Source organism: Pleuronectes platessa, chromosome 12 (genome assembly GCF_947347685.1).
Source record: "Pleuronectes platessa chromosome 12, fPlePla1.1, whole genome shotgun sequence".
Lineage (NCBI taxonomy): Eukaryota > Metazoa > Chordata > Actinopteri > Pleuronectiformes > Pleuronectidae > Pleuronectes > Pleuronectes platessa.
Window position 1 is genome coordinate 23,967,208 of NC_070637.1, and position 21,000 is coordinate 23,988,207.

The 21,000-nt window shown below is 41.4% G+C and overlaps 2 protein-coding genes across 4 annotated transcripts in view; both read left to right on the forward strand.

Moving 5' to 3' along the window:
• The window catches only part of LOC128453930 (protein NLRC5), a 359,511-nt gene that overhangs the window by 324,821 nt on the left and 13,690 nt on the right, over positions 1–21,000 (forward strand). The gene's annotated exons all lie outside the window — the stretch shown is intronic.
• On the forward strand, positions 868–20,180 carry LOC128453934 (uncharacterized). Of its 3 annotated transcripts, XM_053437077.1 has the most exons (12): positions 868–1,227; positions 1,464–1,545; positions 7,923–8,243; positions 10,091–10,351; positions 11,074–11,373; positions 11,711–11,799; positions 11,889–11,911; positions 12,663–12,836; positions 13,372–13,545; positions 15,319–15,492; positions 15,875–16,048; positions 19,971–20,180. In XM_053437077.1, the coding sequence occupies exons 2-12, from the start codon at positions 1,485–1,487 to the stop codon at positions 20,059–20,061; spliced, it is 1,842 nt and encodes a 613-aa protein (XP_053293052.1). In that variant the 5' UTR covers positions 868–1,227; positions 1,464–1,484; the 3' UTR covers positions 20,062–20,180. The 3 variants fall into 3 exon arrangements, with proteins under 3 accessions (XP_053293052.1, XP_053293051.1, XP_053293053.1); XM_053437076.1 differs by lacking the exon at positions 868–1,227 and having other exon boundaries at positions 1,283–1,545; XM_053437078.1 differs by lacking the exons at positions 868–1,227; positions 10,091–10,351 and having other exon boundaries at positions 1,284–1,545.

The following is a 21,000-nucleotide window of genomic DNA, read 5'->3' on the forward strand; positions in this document are numbered from 1 at the left end:
CAGGGACAGGGATATTGTTTTTCTCTGCGTATTCAAATGCCAGTTCACGGCACTTAACTGGAGCAAGGCCATGGAACTGGTCAGCTAGTTGTTTCAAGTGTTTGGCTCCTCCTCCATCTCATCTGTGAATATTCTCTTTGCCTCAGCTACTGCCCCCCAGGCTACTGATTATACTTTCCTTTCTCTTTTTTCTTTATGAATCTTTTGATATTTCTATCCCTTCTAGCTTTTCTTAAGGACTTCTTTTCTTGCATGACCTCAGCGGCTGCACTCTCCATCTCTGCGAGGGGTGTTTGGCCCCAGGTTGTCTTCCTGGTGTAGTTTCTTGGAATGATGGCTTTTCTACAATGTTTATGACATTAAAAATAAAACATATATAATGTAATATTATACTAAAATATGGCTAAGACTTAACTTAAATTGTGCTTCATGTCTCACTTTACCCCGAAGCCACCGTTTTAGAAAAACAACATCTCTTAGCAATTCAGGCTAATCTTCAGCTAGCATCAACCACATGGTTTTATATGTTGGAAGTTCACCAACATGTATGATATAAGTTTTTCTACCTGATTCAATTTGTTTTGACACAATAGTTGATTAAGTTCAAAACAAGAAAATTTACATTTAAATGCAAAAAACACATTTTTGTGAAAAAAAATACGTTCCACAGCACCAGCACCAACTTCTCATTCATGGCAAGGGGGAAAGGGAGGGGCTTGAAAACATAATGGTCAAATGACCACACATGTGTTCCATTGCCTAGATACAGGCTATGTCTCACATTACCTGATGTCCCACATTTCTCCCCTACTAAATTTCTTGATGTTTATAAGCTTCGCCCCCGGGCGGAGTGATCTGTCTGAAAGAGGGTGCATCCAGAAAGAGAAAGTACAGAAACACACAACACAGTGTGAGTCGGTGAGTTGGTGAATAAATGCAGCAGCTGCTCCAGGAAAGCTGAAGTGTGTTTGTTAGGTTCAAATCAACCTGATATCTGAAACATGTCCTGGATGTGTTGACCTCGAGGTCAAGCTCCTCTTTATTTACACCGTGTTCTCTCACTTCTCTCATCCACTGTGATCGTGTCGGGATCAGTCGCTGGAGAAGCTTTTGACTCGTTTACTGTTCGTTTGTCTTTATGACTTTAGCTTCGGTTATTAGGAGTTCACCAGGTTTCAGGCCTGTTCTTCAGTAACAGACCCGGAGGAGTGGAGACCCGGTGGTTCTGTGAGTAAACTCTTGTTTTCTTAACGCTTGACAGGTTTTTACATGTGGGTGTGGAGCACTTTACAGAGTCACTTTCAGTTTGCATTATGTTCACAGTGGGACTTAGAGTGTGTGAGTCTACAGTCGGAACTCTGCAGAGATCGGAGCTGCAGAGTCTGAACCTCAGCTGCTCTGACTCGGTGTCATGAGTCCAACCAGCTGTTAACTCGTCTCTTCTTCCATTGATCCACATTCAGTTCTCACAGAATGAAAGACAGATGTCTGTGTTCAAGTCTCTGGTTGTGTGGATCCTCATCATGTGGACTTTCACCACAGCAGGTATGTGAAATCTCATCTTACTCAGAAATCACAGGTTGTGTTTGAACGTAGTACTTTGTACAGACATGTTGGTTTCCATCAGACGAAGCAGGACACATGAGAAATGATTGTGAAGGTTTATAACAACATAGAGAAACATGTTCTCACTGAGCTGGAGGTGAAACAGTTCACACCAGATGTTGGGTTCTTTCATTCCTCATTGAAACTTCATCGTCAACAGAACTGAACTGGGTTGGGGTTTTAAAGGTGTGTGTGTGTGTGTGTGTGTGTGTGTGTGTGTGTGTGTGTGTGTGTGTGTGACAATCTCAGCCCTGTAACACTCAAACACTGACGATGATGTAAGATTATATTTTCCAATGTTTAAAAAGAAACAAAAATCATCACATTAAAATTAAGTTACCAAATTCATTTTAATGATAAAAACATTAATCTGTGAAGAAGTTGAGAGGAAACAGTTTCTGTTGTTCCAAGTGGAAACTTGCAGAACCAGATTGACTTCGTTCCACAAACGTTCCAGAGGAAACACGTGATGATGCCTAAGTTTATAATTTGTCACTGAATCAAACAACACATGCTTTATAAAACCCAATCAGATGATGCTAACTTTGGATTCTATAATTCTATATATAGTATATCTATATTTTTATTCCATTTGATGATGTCGTCATCATGATTTTTTACCATATGATGACGATTGATTGGTTAATGTCAATAAGCTGTAAATTGTGTCTCTAATGTTATTGGTTGTTTTGTGTATTTGATATTAAGCGTGACACCGTTACATGGTGTGCTTTTGGGCATTCAATGCATTTGGTGATCAGATTATTACAAATATTAATATTAAATAATAACTTGAATTGATTAAAGTTCCCTCAGGGCACCACCCTTCAAAAGAAGGGAAAAGATAGACAATTTATTGATTAAGTCTCATGAAAGAACTAACTACAAATTTGGAACTCTGATTAATAATTCAATTAATAACTATAACCAAAATTACCATATAGATAGTTAGCTAAATTGAATGATATAGTATAGAGGTTGGAAAATTCACACTTATGCAACATTAATGAAAAAACATTTGTTGAAGAAAAACCTTCATGATGAAGATAATAAAAGTATAAAAACACAAACTACTGAAGGTTTCCTTACTATATAAAGGTAGGTGTGTGTTTGTGTGTGTGTGTGTGTGTGTGTGTGGGAGAGAATAAATATCAGCTCTGTAATCTGATAATGATGTCATCCCACATGAACGTGGAAATGAAAAGCCAGCCGATCCGCGCCCATGTTAACAAACCAGTTTTGTTGTATCTCCGAGTTTCTCCGCGTTCCGCGCGACTGAAAAATAACTTCATCACAATTTGAATTAATGTCATGAAGATAAATGATTGCATTGCTGCCTTTGCACATATCAAAATAAAAGCACACCAGCGTTTATGTGTACACCATCGACTGTACCGTAGATATAAAAAGTCTACATAACCCTGTTAAAATGGTAGGTTTTTGTAATGTAAAAAAATGAGACCAAGATGAATCATGTCTGAGCTTTTCCAACCTTTAATGTGATAACATGAACAATTCAATTGGAAAAAAAAAAAAATCTTTTAGGGGGGAAATAAAAAGTTAAATAATGTGGCTGGCTTAAGTGTGCACACCCTCTTATAACTGGGAGTTAATCAATCACATTCAAACTCAGGTTAAATATATGGATTTTCCGCATATTTTCTTATTTACATCTTACAGGAAAAGCTCTGGTCCGCAGAGAGCTTCCAAAGCATCAGAGGGATCTCATTGTTGAAAGGTATCAGTCAGGAGAAGGGTACAAAATAATGTTTACATTACATCACACAAACGTGGTTTGTGTGTAGAATTTTTATATCCACTGTATATAAAGAGGTTACACGCAGGATCTTTAGCACGTCTGCCCGTCTTGGGACAGATCCTCACATGTGACTCTCTGAGGTTTCTACGTTTGTTTTATGTATTTTTACTCTTGTTGAGGGTTAAGAACAGAGGATGTCACACCTTGTTAAGTTCTATGAGACAAATTTAGATTGTGAATATGGGCTCTACAAATCAAATTTGATTGATTGACTTTTTGGGAGCTGTCAGTCTTTATTTACTGTCTGTGATCCAATCCAAACTTTATTCTACAGTATTTGTCACGAGTTATTATTTAGTTAAAAGTGCAGGAATCTACACGACAACACTGATGTCTGAGACATGTTGTTCATGTTCCATATCAAGTCAAAGCTTAATCAAAACGACCACCACTTCCCCTGGTGACCCTTCACAATAAAGGTCCCTTACAGGTACACTGCTTAGGATGACAGGAAACACAAATTCCCTGATAAAACCTTCACAATAAGGCAACTAAATAAATTAGCTTACATTCACACTGGGTGATTATCAACCGGTTCTGCAGCTGAGCTGCGTTTATACCAGAGGTTTATACAGGTTTATACATTTGAAAACTCTTTTCAAAGTGGGTTAGCGAGTGTGTTATTTTGTACACACACACACACACACAGGATTCTAAAAAAATGTATCTTTCTTTACGTCTAAATTTTCCAGATCCTAAATTCTTCTCATCGCAAAGAATGTTCAGATTTTGCCGAATCTCAGAGTAAATTTTCTAAATGAACATTTCTGTGATCAACACACAATTTTTCCAACTTGGTGTGAATCTGAGCGTCTTTTAGTTCATATCTTTAACTTAAAACTTTGAATAACTTAGAGACACCATAAGAAATGTTCCTTCCTCGGAGGGTCGCTAAACATAAAACCTTTTTCTAGAAGTTTACGTCAACAGCAAGTCCGCGACTCCACCGGAACCGTTTCAAAATGAAATCATATAACATTTTCACAATAAAATAACAGAAATACACTTCAATACATACACAAACAATAACACATGTAGGGTTAGTTACACTCCCACCAAATTATGAGTGTTTTGTAAAATGACAATAAAACCGAATAATTTCACATCAACTATATCATTGCATTTGCAATCATAGCTTGAGTAGCTTCTAACAGAATAACTAACTTTTGCACTGGACGTTCCAACACAAAGTTTACCAGAGTGTTTAACCTTTATATTCAAGTTCTTATCTCCCACTGAGATTCTTTGGGTCTCTGGCGGTCTCCTGAGTTTGAGACAAGCCACACTTTGACAGAGGAATGATGAAACTGCTCTACTCATACCAGGAATCCAATAGCCACTGGATCTGATGTTGTTCATGGTGAAACCTTTTCCCTGATGCTTTACTCTTTTGTGGCTACGAGCCATTCTTAGTGATGTCACATGCTGTTCTTTGGGAATGACAATTGGGTGCTTGAAAGAGTCAAAGAAAGTTGAATGGCAGAGTTTTCCTCCCACCTTGAGAAGCCCATCCGTGTCAAGAAATAGATCAAGCTGGTGCGCATTGTTGTGATGTGGCAGTTGGCTTCCTTTGCTCAACAGCTTTATTTCCTTCCCATAGGCCTTGCTTTGCACATTCAGAAGTATAAAATGTTCAGCACGTTCCTGTTCACTCACTGTGGAAGGAGCATGTGATCTGATCTTCTTAGCTCGCCGTTGAATGCGGGCCACAGCCTTGGAGCATTTTTGGACCATGCAAAACACTTAGAAAAACGATCTCCAAGACTCTTTGATTCTGTGGTTTTTGTCAGCAGGGTCTGTGCCTTTCTGACTTCTGGATCTCCTATTGACAGACTTAGCACCCTATCCTTCCGTGTTGGTAATTCTTGAATTCCATCGTGGGCTTCCTTCTTGATATCACCTCTCTCAAAGATGTCTTTCTTGTATTTTTCATCTTTCTCTAACTTTCGTCTTACATTACTTTGTCGGATTTCAGCGAGCCTTTTGCTATCAGGTAAGTGTGGCCATTGCTTGAATGGCAGAGGCATCTCATAATGTCCCTTTTCACTTTTCCTTATGCTTCCTTTAAGTTTTCCAAGGAATATGAGATCCTCTTGTGAAACAGTCTTGTCTTTTCCTTTCGTGTCTTTAGAGTCTGACTCCAGGATGCTTATAATGTCCATTGGCGTAACTGGAGGAAGCTCCTTAATGTTGACTCTGTGACACAGGCTGGATTCTGTTTCATCCAGGAATGGGGGTTGAACCTCCAACAAAGCTCCACCCTAATTCTGTAAGGATTGCATAGGGCTCGTTATCTTTTCCAGATAACACTTGTCTGGGCGCTAATGTTCTTGGACAGTTGTATCCGATCAGAAGTCCTATATCGCAATCAAGGAGAGGTGGCATTTCATCGACAATTCCCTCTAGATGAGACCATTTCTTTGCTGTTTCATGCGTGGGTATATGATTATGGTTCACTGGAATGTGGTCTTTACTGTAGGAGGGAGGAAAGTCAATGTGAAAGCTTGAATTGTAGCCTCTTACACGCAGTCCAATAACTCTTTGACTCTTCACAATGGTGTTTTCTCCAAGCATAGTGGTTAGTTTCAATTTTACCGGGTAGGCATCTGCTTGTAACTGATTGGCTACATATTCATCGATGAAAGTGCTGTCACTTTGGGTGTCTAACAATGCATACACAAGCTGCTCATTAGATGGGTTTTTCGCTGTGGACATCCAAACTGGGACGATCATAGAAGTGATGTCTGACTGGCCCACTCTAGTGACAATAAGTGCTGTAACCACTGTGGTATCATTAACCGTGTTTGGAGCTGTTTTTTTTTTTTTAAGTCTGGGCACCTCTGCAACTGATGCTTATCATCTTTGCAACACATGCAGGGGGGTTTGGATCTCACACTGTTTAATGTGATGATCTCTTGGATTGCTTGGGCCAACTGAGACACATCAGTCTGAGGTGCTGGTGCAACAATGTGAGGGTTCTGCTGGTGATCAGAGGGGATGGAAATGCTTGCTCTGTTGCTTTGCTGGGCGGGCTGAATATCTGTTTCCGTTCTGATTTCTCTGTCGTAGATCATCAGTCTGGCACGAGCAGCCTCCATCTCCTTTTCTGACTGTAGACGCTCAAATTCAGACCTCTGCATGTCCAATTGCTCTTCCATTGTTCTTATTTTCTCCTTTTGCCTTAATTCAACTTTACATTAATTTGTATTGAGCTTCCTTTGCAGCTAATTCTGCAGCTGCATCAATTCTTTTTGCTGCAATGCTTGCAGTTTCAGAGCGGAGACTGGCACCTGACAGTGAAGCGCTACCATATACAGAGTGAGAATAGTCATTTGCATGTAGTTGATGAAGACGCTGCCTTTGAAAATCTGCGTCAAATTCACCATCTATTCCTGATAGACGTTCATAAAGGACTTTCAACATGTCATTAGTCACAGCTTCACATGAGTCCATTTTACGTCTCAGTTAATTTGCTGGTGTGGCATGCACTCTCATTTCACTGTACACTTTGATGATGTCATTCATTCCTTTTTCAATGTTGTCTGCCAGTCATGCCAACTCTGCATCTGATGAGTTGATTTCCAAGTTTTGTTTGGGATTTCTCAATAGCATTTTCCATTGTTCATAGAGGCTTAGCAGTCTTTTTTCATTTCTACTTAATTCCTCCTTTTGAAAGAGGAGCATCTTCTCTGTGGGCGCACTACACCGCTCTGAACGGCGGGTAAACTTATTAGCATCCTCCATTTTAGCTTGAAGCTTAGCTAGCTGTTCTTTTTTTCTTTCAATTTCCTCCTTAAATTCCTTGTGTGACAAACCTTCATTCTCAGCTTGAAATAATAAGCCACAACGGTCCTCTATTTCCGTCCGTAGTTTATGCATTTGCTCATTAATATCATCCATTTTAGCCGTGTTAGACCATCACCAGTGTTGCTGCTTCTAACCGCTCAGTGCCGTGTTTTGTTGCTGCGTCACACCGCTCCGTGTCGTCTTTTTTCCGTCTCCTCTCTCCACAGGCAGTGTGGTGCGGCTGTGAAGGTGAATTTCTTACTGAAGCAGATCCTCCGAAAGATGGTCTTTTTTGACTGATGTTCTGTTTATTCAAACCGTCCTTGTAATACCGTACACCTTAATAAAAACTTTGAATAACTTAGAGACACCGTAAGAAATTGTCCTTCCTCGGAGGGTCGCTAAACATAACACCTTTTTCTAGAAGTTTCCGTCAACAGCAAGTCCGCGACTCCACCGGAACCGTTTCAAAATAAAATCATATAACATTTTCACAATAAAATAACAGAAATACACTTCATTACATACACAAACAATAACACGTGTAGGGTTAGTTACAGTATGTTAACTGTCAACAGCCAAACAGACAGACAATTAACAATCACAATTTACAATCCGTCTGTGAGCAAATGCTCTAATCTCACTTTGAAAAAAGCTTCAATTCACCACAGTTGATCCTGAACTGGTTGTTTTTTTACCCGGTGTCTCACAGATGATGAGGTCTCCTGCGTTTTAGAGGAGAGCTGCATCGTACCCTGCAGTTTTCCACCTGGTCCAGACCCAATCATCCACTGGATGCAGGTGATACCAGGAAACACTCCTGTCCACTCCTACTACAGTGACAGAGACCAGTTTGCACACCAGGGCGAACGCTTCAGAGGCCGGACATCGCTGTTCACAGATCAGATCTCCAGAGGAAATGCCTCGATGATGCTGATGGGGCTGCAGCATCAGGACCTGGGCAGATACGAGTGCTACACTAGCACCATCACTGGAGTCGGCAAGTCGTCATTTATCAACCTGAGAGCAGCTGGTAAAGAAACTCACAGTGAAAACAGAACACAAATACTAGAAATGATATTTGTCTCTTATTTACGGTGGCCCTGAAAGCTCAACGAACGGCAACTTAAGAAAACACATGCAAGTTGACAAAACACCAGCAAAGTAAAAAAACATCTTCATCAATTTCACAACACAACACAACACATTAAGGCAACGCGCTGCAAAAAGAGAAACGCGCAGCAAATACCGGAACGCGTTGCAAAAAGCCAAACGCGCAGCAAGAAGCCAAACGCGCAGCAAGAAGCCAAACGCGCAGCAAGAAGAGGCCACAACACAACGGAAGTGTTTCCAGGGGACAGCTAAAAGTGATGGACACTGCTGCCACAAAAACGTCCAATACACCATAGAAATTCGGTTCCACACAGGGTTCGGCCACCCGCGGCTCTTCGGCCCCTCTGCAGTGGCTGTACAGTACAGTGTTGTGCATATGTTTAGCGAACGCTGAACTTAACGAATCAGTTTTCATATTATTAACGTGAACGTAACGATGAACGTGAGTGAACGTCACGTACATTTTTTAAATCATCACCGTATCAGGCCATCATGAAATACCAGGAGCGGGCGAGTGTGTGTGTGTGTGTGTGTGTGTGTGTGTGTGTGTGTGTGTGTGTGTACGTGTGTCCCCCGGCGCTCCGACCCCGCCCACTCACTCGGAGAGAGCCACAGTGAGCTCTGATCACGGAAGATGATCCGATCTAGAGACATGTCGTCTTCTCCTGTTAAACTGAATAAACAGCGCTAACAAGCAAGCCCCTGTTTGTGAGGCAATATATTGTCCATAGTGTGCAGGGGTAGGAAACCTTTACTATCAAAAGAGCGAGTGGGCGGGGTCGGAGCCCCGGGACCCGGGACCTATATACAGTCTATGCCCGGGACCGGAGCACTCGCTACACACACACACATACACACACACAAACACACACACACAACCACACACACACACACACACACACACACACACACACACACACGCACTCGCCCGTTCCTGGTATTTCATGATGGCCTGATACGGTGATGTACGTGACGTTCACTCACGTTCACGTCTCATCGTTACGTTCACGTTAATAATATGAAAACTGATTCGTTAAGTTCAGCGTTCGCTAAACATCTGCACAACATTGTACTGTACAGCCACTGCAGAGGGGCCGAAGAGCCGCGGGTGGCCGAACCCTGTGTGGAACCGAATTTCTATGGTGTATTGGACGTTTTTGTGGCAGTAGTGTCCATCACTTTTAGCTGTCCCATGGAAACACTTCCGTTGTGTTGTGGCCTCTTCTTGCTGCGCGTTTGGCTTTTTGCAACGCGTTCCGGTATTTGCAGCGCTTTTTTTTCTTTTTGCAGCGCGTTGCTGTAATGTGTTGTGTTGTGTTGTGAAATTGATGAAGATGTTTTTTTACTTTGCTGGTGTTTTGTCAACTTGCATGTGTTTTCTTAAGTTGACGTTCGTTGAGCTTTCAGGGCCACCGTACTTATTGCTGTTACCTTGTTTAACATGTGTACCGTTGGGCTGAGATGAAGCTGATACTTAAGCATTGGACGTCTCGTTGCTTGCCGGCACCATTACCTCTTTGAAAAATGGTTAGTCACTAAAGTGCAATGAATCCTGGGACAGGTTGGACGGGGACGGTTCCACTCGTTGGAGCTCGGTCTTCAAATGCAGCCCCTGAATTGAGACACAGCTAATGTCAGCAGCAACACATAATGGCTCATATGTGACGTGTTAAATAATAAGCACAATATGTCAAATTAATGTAGAGCTCCACAGTGCATGAGGCAAAGATGATCAATCAGTTATAAAAGAGAAATGTTGTCTTGCAGCTCCGGTGCGTCACGTGGACATTGAGCAGGTGAAGGACAGCTTCACCTGCCGCTCAGAGGGGATCTACCCCGAGCCGCAGCTCACCTGGTCCACCAGGCCTCCGTCCAACTTGACCCTTCAGAACCAAACCACAGTGAAGAGGACGGAGCAGCAGCTCTATGAGATCAGCAGCACACTGACACTGTCAGACAGAGACACTGTTCTGATCTGCAGCATCAGCACTCGCAGTGGCAGGAGGAGCGCGGTGTGGTATCAACCCAGTACGTTGAATCTGCTCTATGGAACTGAACCTTTGCTTGTTTCACCTACTGCTGCATATTTATATCTGTTCCTACAGATATCTTACATTTTATGTCTATACCTAGATAAGGCCCAACAGTCTCCTTATGAAACCACATTGAAATTCACCAGGGCCAAGATCTACACCAAATTTCACACACTCATAAATATCAGTCCTCTAAATTTGTCAGATTCTATCTTCATCTTCATCATTTAATCACAGGGAAATCTATGAAAATGTTGAAAATCATCCTCCCTCACAATGGTAATGTGAAAAAACAACAAATCCTGGATCCACACAAACATTTGTTGAGTTCTTCTCTGAGTCTGACCCATAACACACCTTCCTGCCAAGTTTCATGGAAATCTGTCCAGTAGTTGTTGTGTAATGTTGCTTAAAGCCCAACAAACAAATGGAACATTGAACAGATCCATTAGTTTTCTTTCTTTAACATTGGACCTTTCTGGACATTTTCCCTGAGAGGACTGATGTGTGTGAGATGTGGTGCAGCTTGAATTGACTGTTGGGCCTTGGAGGAGATATCAGCTCCACTGAGTGACCTTCTAGTTCAGTTCATCATTCCAAGGCCACACCCTCTTCCACATGAATCATTCTGATGATAGAACATGTTCAGAAAGTCTCATCAGAGCCTGAAACCACATTCTGACAACGATGATATTATTTGATCCCTTTTCTTTTCAGCTCCCGTCCGTGTGTCACCGTTTAAAACAACACAAACAATCCACTGCACTGCTCCAAACACCAAACCCCCGACACACTGGGTGTGGAAATTCAACCACAGGCAGATCATTGTGAACCAGACCGGGGTGGACGGCCTCCACAGCGTCTCAGAGCAGTGGAGGCAGCAGGTGGAGGATGTGTCAGCGTCAGGCAGCCTCACGCTGCACCACTTATCTTCAGATCACCAGGGAACGTTCACCTGTGAACTCAGTAGTGAAGAGGAGACGCACTTCATCAACAGCTACGTGACGATAGACAAAGGTAAGATCCCATGAGACGAGAACTGATTGATGAAATCCTCAGAGCGACTGTCAGACCTGAGGCTCGTGCAGTGAGTCCTGGTTCCTCCTGGTGGAGCAGATCCCCCAGAGCTCCATCCTCCAGCTCATCAGGAGCATCATGTCCACATGTTGTCAGGAGAACAGGAACGAGGAGGCCACACACACACACACACACACACACACACACACACACACACACACACACACACACACACACACACACACACACACACACATACACTACACTTTACACTGAAGACACATCACTGCACTTTGTTGATGCTACAGTTCTACTCTCTGAATTACATGTTTTTCAGGTTCAGTTGCAGCAGTTGTGGTCGGAGTCCTCGTTGTGTTTGTAGCATTAGCAGCTGGAGCAGGATTCCTCTACTTTACAAGACTAAAGGTAAATATTAATACTTACAATAATTCTGCTGTTCATTTATTATGTGATGTCTCTTCTAATGATTCTTTATTTTGATCATCCACCATCAGATGCTTCAGAGGACACATTTAAAGTAAGTTTACTGTTTATTCTGAACTGAGAATTACAATATTCTGCTCTAAAGAATAACCCTGTTGTCATGGAGATACTGTAAACTACTTTATTGTTGTCACGTTGCTCTAACAGCTTCATCTCAACTGCATCAGCAGACACATCCTAAACCATCAGTTACTGAGAGTCATTCAAAAACCATATCGATATTAGAGTGAAAGAAAATCTGATACCGATATAACGGCCAATAAATTTATGAAAAAGATTTGACAATGATTCCTAAGATGTCGTTATCAAACCTTTACGGCAAAGAAATGTAACTGAGACTTGAAATTTTACAGTTTAACCATGAACTGTTTTATTAATAACACAAATACAAAGAACTTTAATTAAAATGGCTGCAACTGGCTGAATAATCGAGTGGTGACTGAAATTTGCATCCAAACTACTTGAGGCCTCCTGAGGTCACCTGTCTCACTCCTACAGACAACGAGTTCAGTCCTTATCACACACAATGGAAGTGAGTGACTGACAGCTGGAGAACTAATGTTCAATATGTACTTATATAGAAGGTAATATTCATATTTAGGACCATATTCAAGTCAAATCCTTTGTAAAAAACATTGTGCTGCTGCAGCAGAACTCTGCAGAACATTGTTGAACTGAGAAGATAAAGATTGAACAGATGCTGTAAATATAAATTACATGATCACGTTTTGTATGAATGTTGTGTTTTCTGATTTTATTCCAACAGATATTTTCTTTAATTACAGAGTCGGTGAAGGTGAACTCTCAAAGATTCGGTGTGAAGACGTGGCCTCAGCTCTGAAGTCAGATCGCTCACTTCTGACAGAACTGGATCTGAGTGACAACGAGCTGCTGGATTCAGAAGTGAACCTGCTGTGTTCTGGACTGAAGAGTCCAAACTGTCGACTGGAGACTCTGAGGTCCTTAAATCCTTCTTCACTTTTCAGACTTTCTTTCTTCTTGGGTCATTATTTATTTAAATTGTCTCAGTTCTGCTCTGCTCACTGTCCCTCAGTCATCTGTCACTCACCCAGCCTGTCAGTCACGTCCACCTCATCAACTCCATTCACCTGCACTCACCTGCTCCTGATCACTAAGAAAGTGTCAGTAAATAACATGTGGACTGAGGCTGAGCACTCGTCCTCCTCAGGTTTTCAAAATAAGACACATTCTAATTGAAACACGTTGGACAGTTGATGAGTATAGAAACAACAGGAAGTGACTGTCAGTAGCCATCGCTACTTTAAACAGTGTTTAATTACACAAACCTGCTCAGTGACCAAACACAGAGAAGAAGCTGATGAATGAAACAATGGTCCAACATGTCTGATCTGATATTTATCTTCAGGTCACAGACTGGACTGAGGTCAGCAGCATGTTGAGAGTCTGTGTTGACATGATGACGATCCACAACAACAGTAGGACACATTCTAATATTCATATTTCTTTATCCAGGTTGAAGAGCTGCAGTCTGTCAGAGATCAGCTGTTCTTCTCTGACTTCAGCTCTGAGGTCAAACCCCTCTCATCTGAGAGAACTCGATCTGAGTGTCAACTACCAGCTAGACTCAGGAGTGGAGGAGCTGAGTGGTTTTCTACAGAGTCCAACCTGTCGACTAGAGACTCTGAGGTCAGATATCATGTTTTAATGTTAAAGGTTCGGTCTAAATATGATGTATATATTTAAATATAAAGTATTTAATTCTAGAGTCTGTTAATATATAGTACTTAAATATATAGTATGTAAATATATAGTATTCATTTATAAAGTATTTAAATATACTAAATGTAAATATAAAGTATGGTAATATAAAGTATTTAAATAGAAAGTATATAAATATAAATGGCTCATTCTAAGTAAAGAAAACAACAGTTGGTACAATTCAGATGAAACTAGTGAAAACATCTCTAGGATTCTTTTCTCTTCAGTTTCTAACAATGGATCCTTTCACCTGAATCTTCCACACTGGAGCTTTAAGGTCAAAGGTCAGAACAGGTGTTCCTAACAGTGAACACTGATACTGAGCTGAGAGATGTTTGTAGAATGAGCGCTGAGGACCGAGTCAGGATCAATGTGACTGAAGTTTTACTGACAGAGAAACAATCCAATGCTGGACAATGTGTACATGTAATGTTTCTGTAGAAGCTAACCAGGACTTGTCCCGGTGGTCCTGTGGACTGACCACATGACAGCGTGCTGCGTTGGTGTTCTGGGACTGGGCTCAGGGTCCAGAGTCCAAGTTGATTATATTTGATTCCTGTTATTTTTCGGACCAAGTTCTTCAGCCCTGTTTCTTCCACTTTGGGTTCATTTCCAACATGAAACCCTTCCTCTGGTTTCAGGACTTACACGGGGTCGTCCATGTCTTTATCTTTTCACCACTAGATCTCTGTCCCGCCCAGTACACACGTGTTCCTCAGGCTCCCTGCACCACTTTCAACTGGTCAAACTGCTGCTCAGATCATCTCCACTTCAAGGAAACATGATCATAGAACTGCTCGCCCTTTCACACATCAACTGTGGAACATGTTCTGACAAGTGGGTCGGACATTTTCTGGAACTGAAGCAGCAGCAGGAGATTGTCCGGGTCCGACTCGTTCAAAGCAACAGGAACATGTGGGAACATTCAGATGAGGGGCGGAGCCAAACACATATCTCCATGATAACCATGGTTTCTTTAAGTTATGTTAAGTTACAGGTTCACTGTGAAGGAGTTAGTGACGTCTCCAGGTGTCGTACATGTGAACGTAGTCCACTTGTTCACGTGTACGACTCCTGAACATGTCCAGAAAGATATCTAGAGACATCTAGTGGTGAAGTTACATATTACAAACAACTGAACCCTGAGGACACAAGGACTTTCAAGATGTTTTCAGTCATGAACTCTGTAAAATAGTGTCTGGACATTTTCTGGAGTTTGACTTTCACATATGAAGAATGGGTGGATCATCAGGAGGCCGGACATGACGTATAAATCCTGCTGTGGAAAGATCAGTGTTGTTGTTTACAGCTCATCCACACCGACGTCGGCCCTCATCACCAAACGCTCTGGAATCTCCTCGTGTTTCCAAGTTGACGTCTTCGTCTTCTACGTGTACGGCTCCTCTTCTTCATCCTGAGATATTTACGTTCTTCCAGCTTCACGTCCGTCACGTGTTATAAACCTCATCAACACGTCCACTCGCTCTCTGTGAATCCTCTGGACATTCACCTGCTCTATTCTCACATGGACTCACCCAGAAACTTTATTAGGAGGCAGCAGGAAAAGTTCCAGAAAATGTCCAGAACAACTTGACTCAGACTTCAGGTCTGAAAACAGAGACAGTGATGTTTAGTCAAAGTCCTTTATTTTCACACATGATCTCATTTTAATTTACAGTTAAGTTTTTATTCTTTATCCAGGTTGGAGTTCTGCAGTCTGTCAGAGATCAGCTGTTCTTCTCTGGCTTCAGCTCTGAGGTCAAACCCCTCTCATCTGAGAGAACTGGATCTGAGCTTCAACAACCTGCTGGACTTAGCAGTGGAGGAGCTGTGTGGTTTTCTACAGAGTTCAACCTGTCAACTGGAGACTCTGAGGTCAGTTCACACTGATTCACTTTTTTAAATATCATATCTATAAAACAGCCTTTATACACAATTTATCTTATTTAATTCTAATTTAACATAATTCCCCTTCATACATAACTGGAATCCATTCATTAATTAATCTTTCACGTTTTGAATATTCAGCTACGTATTAAAACACTGAGTTTAGTTCTGGATTTCCTAAACTGATCTGCAGGACAGAGACCGGGTCCAAATAATCTATTTGTGCTGAATCAGGACTCGTTTTTAGTCCAACATGTCAGATTTCATATTTATCTTCCATGTTATTAGTCTGTGCTCACATGAATATGTGTCTGTTATTTTCACACATGAACTCAGTTTAATTTACAGTTAAGTTTTATTCTTTATCCAGGTTGAAGTTCTGCAGTCTGTCAGAGATCAGCTGTTCTTCTCTGGCTTCAGCTCTGAGGTCAAACCCCTCTCATCTGAGAGAACTGGATCTGAGTAACAACAACCTGCAGGACTCAGCAGTGAAGGAGCTGCTTGATCTACAGCAGAGTTCAACCTGTCGACTGGAGACTCTGAGGTCAGTAGATGGTTGGAGTCAGTCCACGCTGCTTTCATCAGTATTTTACTAAACAAGTCAGTATCACAGATCCAGGGTCTGTGCTACCAAGCAGGATTTGTGGTTATCAGGTTAACTTCAGGTTTAGTTTTTTCAGTTCTACGAAGCTCGTCCACTTCTTAACGAGGTAAATCACCATGGTAACTTCTGATGAACGGCTAACCTGCTCCAGGTTAAGTTGGAGATCAACCCGTATAGAAGCTCCGCCCACTGACCACAGTGACTCTACACTGTTGTGTGGTGCACACTCTCCTTAAAGGGACGGATAAGGGAAGTTTAAATCAATGTCTGGTTGGTTCAGTTGATCTCTAACTCACCCAGAACTTCTCAATCTCTCCAGACTCATCCTGTCACCAAAACACCAGATGACCTCAGTCAGCTTCCTGGAGACAGGTCCATGTGTTTCTATTGAGTAGTGATGTCAGAGGTTTCCACCACAGTGTGTGTCCTCAGTGTCAGTGAGACAGTGTGTGTACTCAGAGACAGTGTTTGTCCTCAGAAGTGAGACAGTGTGTGTCCTCAGAATTGAGACAGTGTGTGTCCTCAGAGACAGTGAGACAGTGTGTGTCACATCCTGGGTTTTTTTCCATCGTTTCTCATCTAGAATCTTCTTCTCTTCCACTCGTCTTGTTAGTAAACAACAGATTCAGATCTCGTGGTCTCGAGTTATTTATTTCATTCACACAGGTTATTATGTCGTGGTCACGTAATATAATTTTACCAGATGCCACCAGGGGGCACTGTAACTTACACATTGAAACGATCCCAGATGTTTTACCAGCTGTTCTTCCTGCATTTAGCAGCTGTGACTGAGTTTCCTTTATTCTGGATCATGTGTTTGTTCTAATCAGATTTTTATTATAGAACAGTTGGATCCTGGTTGTGAAATATGAGGCTCTACTGTCAATCAAACTGTCCATGTCTGTGATTGGTCATACACAGTAGACCCCGCCCCTTTTATGTACAGGCTCAGATCTCGATGAGGAAAACCTGAGTTAACTTAACGAGTTGATAACCAGCGTCATGTGAACACTTAGCCTGACTGTGTCTGTCAGGTTCAGTTGAGCTGATCTCAGAAAGATCTCCTGGACATGTTGAAGTGTCTTCGTAGTTCAGGCCTCAGTGTTTCCTCAGTGAAGCTGTGAGAGGACAATGAGGACAGACGTCAGGATTGGATAGACACACAGAGAGACAACAGTCGGCCAATCAGACGAGCCACAAGCTGCTTGGGATCATGTGATTGAGTTGATGTGAAGATGACAGTTGTTGTTGTTTTCATGTGAACAGGAAATGAAGCTGGACCACAGCTGACAGCCTCACACGAGGGACAGAGACGTGACGTCTTCATCTGATCTGAGACAGTTTGTTCTCTCACTTCATCAGTGAAGAACTGATCAGTTGGATCTTTGTCACAGCTCTGAGATCAGTGGGACTGAAGCCTCACCTCATCAGCATGGTAACCAGGAGCTCTTTATACAGAGCAGAACCTCTGCTGAGGTCCATCTCTCTCCTCTGGTCCCAGTTTGTCAGAAGCAGATGTTCATCAACACACAGTGAAACATGGCTTCACCTGTAACAGCAGTAAATCCACCTCTCAGGTGTCCACTCTGCACTTTGACATGCAGAGGACACACACTGAGCTCTTAGCGTGTTCATTCCAACACGTGAACATGAAGCAGAGAGGAAGCTGCTCCACCTCTGAACAGGACTGAAGTCCCTGCTGCTCTTTCTACTGGATGTGCTGCATCACTGACTCACAGCTGATGAAGTGAGTCTCTGTGACACTGATGTCTTCTTCTCTCAACAGATGGAGCTGAGTGTGAAGAGGACAGTGTGTGTGGACGGAGGCTGAGCTCTGTCCTGAGGATCCAGAGGCTGAAGCAGCAGCAGCTTGTGTGTAGAGCGGCTCTGACTGGGCCTTGCTGCTGGGAGGCAGAGTGGAGACAGAGCTCCAGAGGAATCAGAGGAGGTTGTTGTAATATGTAACTTCACCACTAGATGGCCCTCCACACCGATTGTGTTTATTCACATGAAGAATGTGTTTATTGAATTGACATAACACAAGCAGAATAACAGAAAAACCCTCTGTAAAGAGTCGCATATATGAGTTTTTTTTAAATTATTTTCCACCTTTGTCCCTCAGTATGTCTATATGTGTGTTTAACCACATTCTGTGTTTATGTTTGTTTATGATCTTAAAGTTCCTGGATTCACGTCACAAATTGATTTAGTTCAACAAAAAGTTAAACACAATCAAATCACTTTGAGTTTAAAATCAAAGTTTTGTCTTTGACACAAAAGATCAAAACTCTGGACTCAAAAATGGGATATTTTCATTTTTGCATCAGGTGCAGAGCAGTGGTGGCTTTTCTACTTTTGACCCACAGGTGGCGCTGCAGTATAACAGAAGCACATCCCAGTCAAAGCCTTTCTATTCAGTCTATGAATCAAACACATGGATAATTTCCTCTGTGACAAACCAGATGTAACGAGAAGAAAAACATCTCAGAGAGAAAAGTTCTGTTTGTACTTGTCTCTGCTTTAATGCTCAATAAACATCCTTCCACCGACTTCACTGGAATCATGACTCAGCTTTTCTTTCCTCTTCAAACAAACTGGTGGAAACATCTCGTCCTTGGTGAAGGTAAAAGAACAAAATCACCAGTTTGACATAATGGAAACAAGCAGAAGAAAAGTGAATGAGACATTTACAGTATGAAGAAGAGTCGATGAAGAGCAGAGCATCTTTAAGTCTCTGAGGAAACTGTCTAATAAACATTTTACCAAATTTAATAGAAAACTGACCCGAGGACGTTTTATACAAACGTAGATGAAGATTGTTGTTGTACGTTCTCGACCACCACCTCAGAACAACCACCAGGGGGAGACTGTAGCAGGCCTCTGGGAACAGCAGCATGCTGGGAAATAATTGATGATGGGAGGTTCACAGTAGAGACGAGTGACAGAAAGTGTCTCAGAGATGATGTCCTGAAGACAGTGGACTTGGGCCTGTTGTGTTGAACCGTTTGTGTTATTTTGTCGAGATCTGATGAAGTTTAGGTGAGTTTAAGTTTAGCTGAAGTTAAGGTTAATTTAAGTTTGTGTTTAGCTCAAGTTCAGGTTACATTTAACCTCTTTCTCTCCCTCAACGCATGTTTGAGGGAAACCGGAGCAGAGTGAAACATCTGTCTAACTTACGAACATTTCTTAAATGAGAACATTTATTTGTGTTATTTGTTCTTAAAGATTTTCGAGGCTTCAGCAGCAGAGGAGTGAGAAGAGAAAAGAGTTTTTATCTGATGATTGACAAAGAGAAAACTACAGGATATCACAAGACTGAGTGAGTGTGGAAATGAGGACGGGAAAGTGTCTCCGTCTGATTTCTGTCTTTAAGAGACGAGTTGGAGCGTTCACCCAACGCTTTTGTGTTTTTAACAATGAATCAAAGTTTTCAGGTCGTTGTCGCCTCGAGACAGTGACTTGATATTTTACAGTTTAACCATGAACTGTATTATTAAGAAAACAGTTTTTATGAAAAATGAAAAATCTATTAGCATCGTTCATTCTGTAAAATGAAAGTTTCTATATCAGCGAACATGAAGCAGATGTGTCTGTGAACGTCTCAGATAATTTCATCTGTTATTTCTTTCATTTCCTGGAGGAGATGTTTGTTTCAGGTTTGTGGAGCAAAAGCAAAAGCACAAAGAAATGCATGATATAAAAGAAGTAGTTCAATTGATTTAGTAAGATTAAGAGAAAAATAAAATGTCCTTATGTTTGTTAGTTTCACATCTTTTGCAGTTTGTGTTTATGATTGATGAAGAATAAAAATCCAGGAGATTAAGATTTCAGCAGCTCTGAATTTTCTTAACTTTGTTTACAGCTCAGACAATGAAGAAAGTGATGAGAACACAAACCATGAAAAGAAGGAAATGCTGTCTGAGACAGAAAGACAAACAAATACCTCAGGATGAAGAAGAGGATTTGTATTTTATATCTGGTACTGTTTTGTATTTGTACATATTTTTATGAAACTTTACTTCAACGACTGTTCTGGCACATTTAATGATTTATTAAAATGTATTTTTACAAATCTGTGTGTTATCTTTCTGTATGTGACACATTTAGGATTTTACTCATCAGGGGATGAAAAGCTTAAATACAGAACAGAGGATGACTGCTCATGACTTTGATGAACTTCTATCTTGTCCTCTATCGCCACCTGCAGTTCCAAGCTTCCATTTATCCACTGAACTCTAAATGTATCTACAAATGTCTTCTCCTCTGGCTCCACCGTGTGGTCACTGATTGTTCCAACACTTCCTGAGCTCCAGATCCGCGGGTTGCTGACCCCTGGTCTAGATTGACCCACAGATGGTTAGTTTAACTATCAGGAGAAGTAAAGATTAGATGGTAGAAGAAAGAAGTACAAGTTAGTTTGAATCAAATATTAAATCTGAACACACAGACGTGACACACAGTTTTATATTCAGTGCAACTTACACTAGTGAGTATCTGAGTAATTAGATCCTTACACACGCAGAAATTTAGAATTTTACAGAATTTGTTTTATAGTGAAAAGACGTTTTTAACTTTAATGTTTCCATGTGTGTGGTTCAGGGTTGGATCCAGTCCAGAGACTTTTCCTGGAGAAGATCAGAGAATACAACAACCTGCGCATGTAGACACACAAAAGAAGTTTCCCATCATATTGTTTTATTATATTAAAAGGAGCTTGAGTAATTTGATCAGATCTGTCTAGGAGAGAGAAAATATAGGATGTAGATGTCCTGCTTATTTAAATGTTAAATAAGTAATTGTACCACATTGTTAAAACCATACATGAACAGCTATGAATCCTGTTGTCTCCTCTCAGGTCGAGTGGAGGACCAGTGGAAGAGGAGTCTGATTAT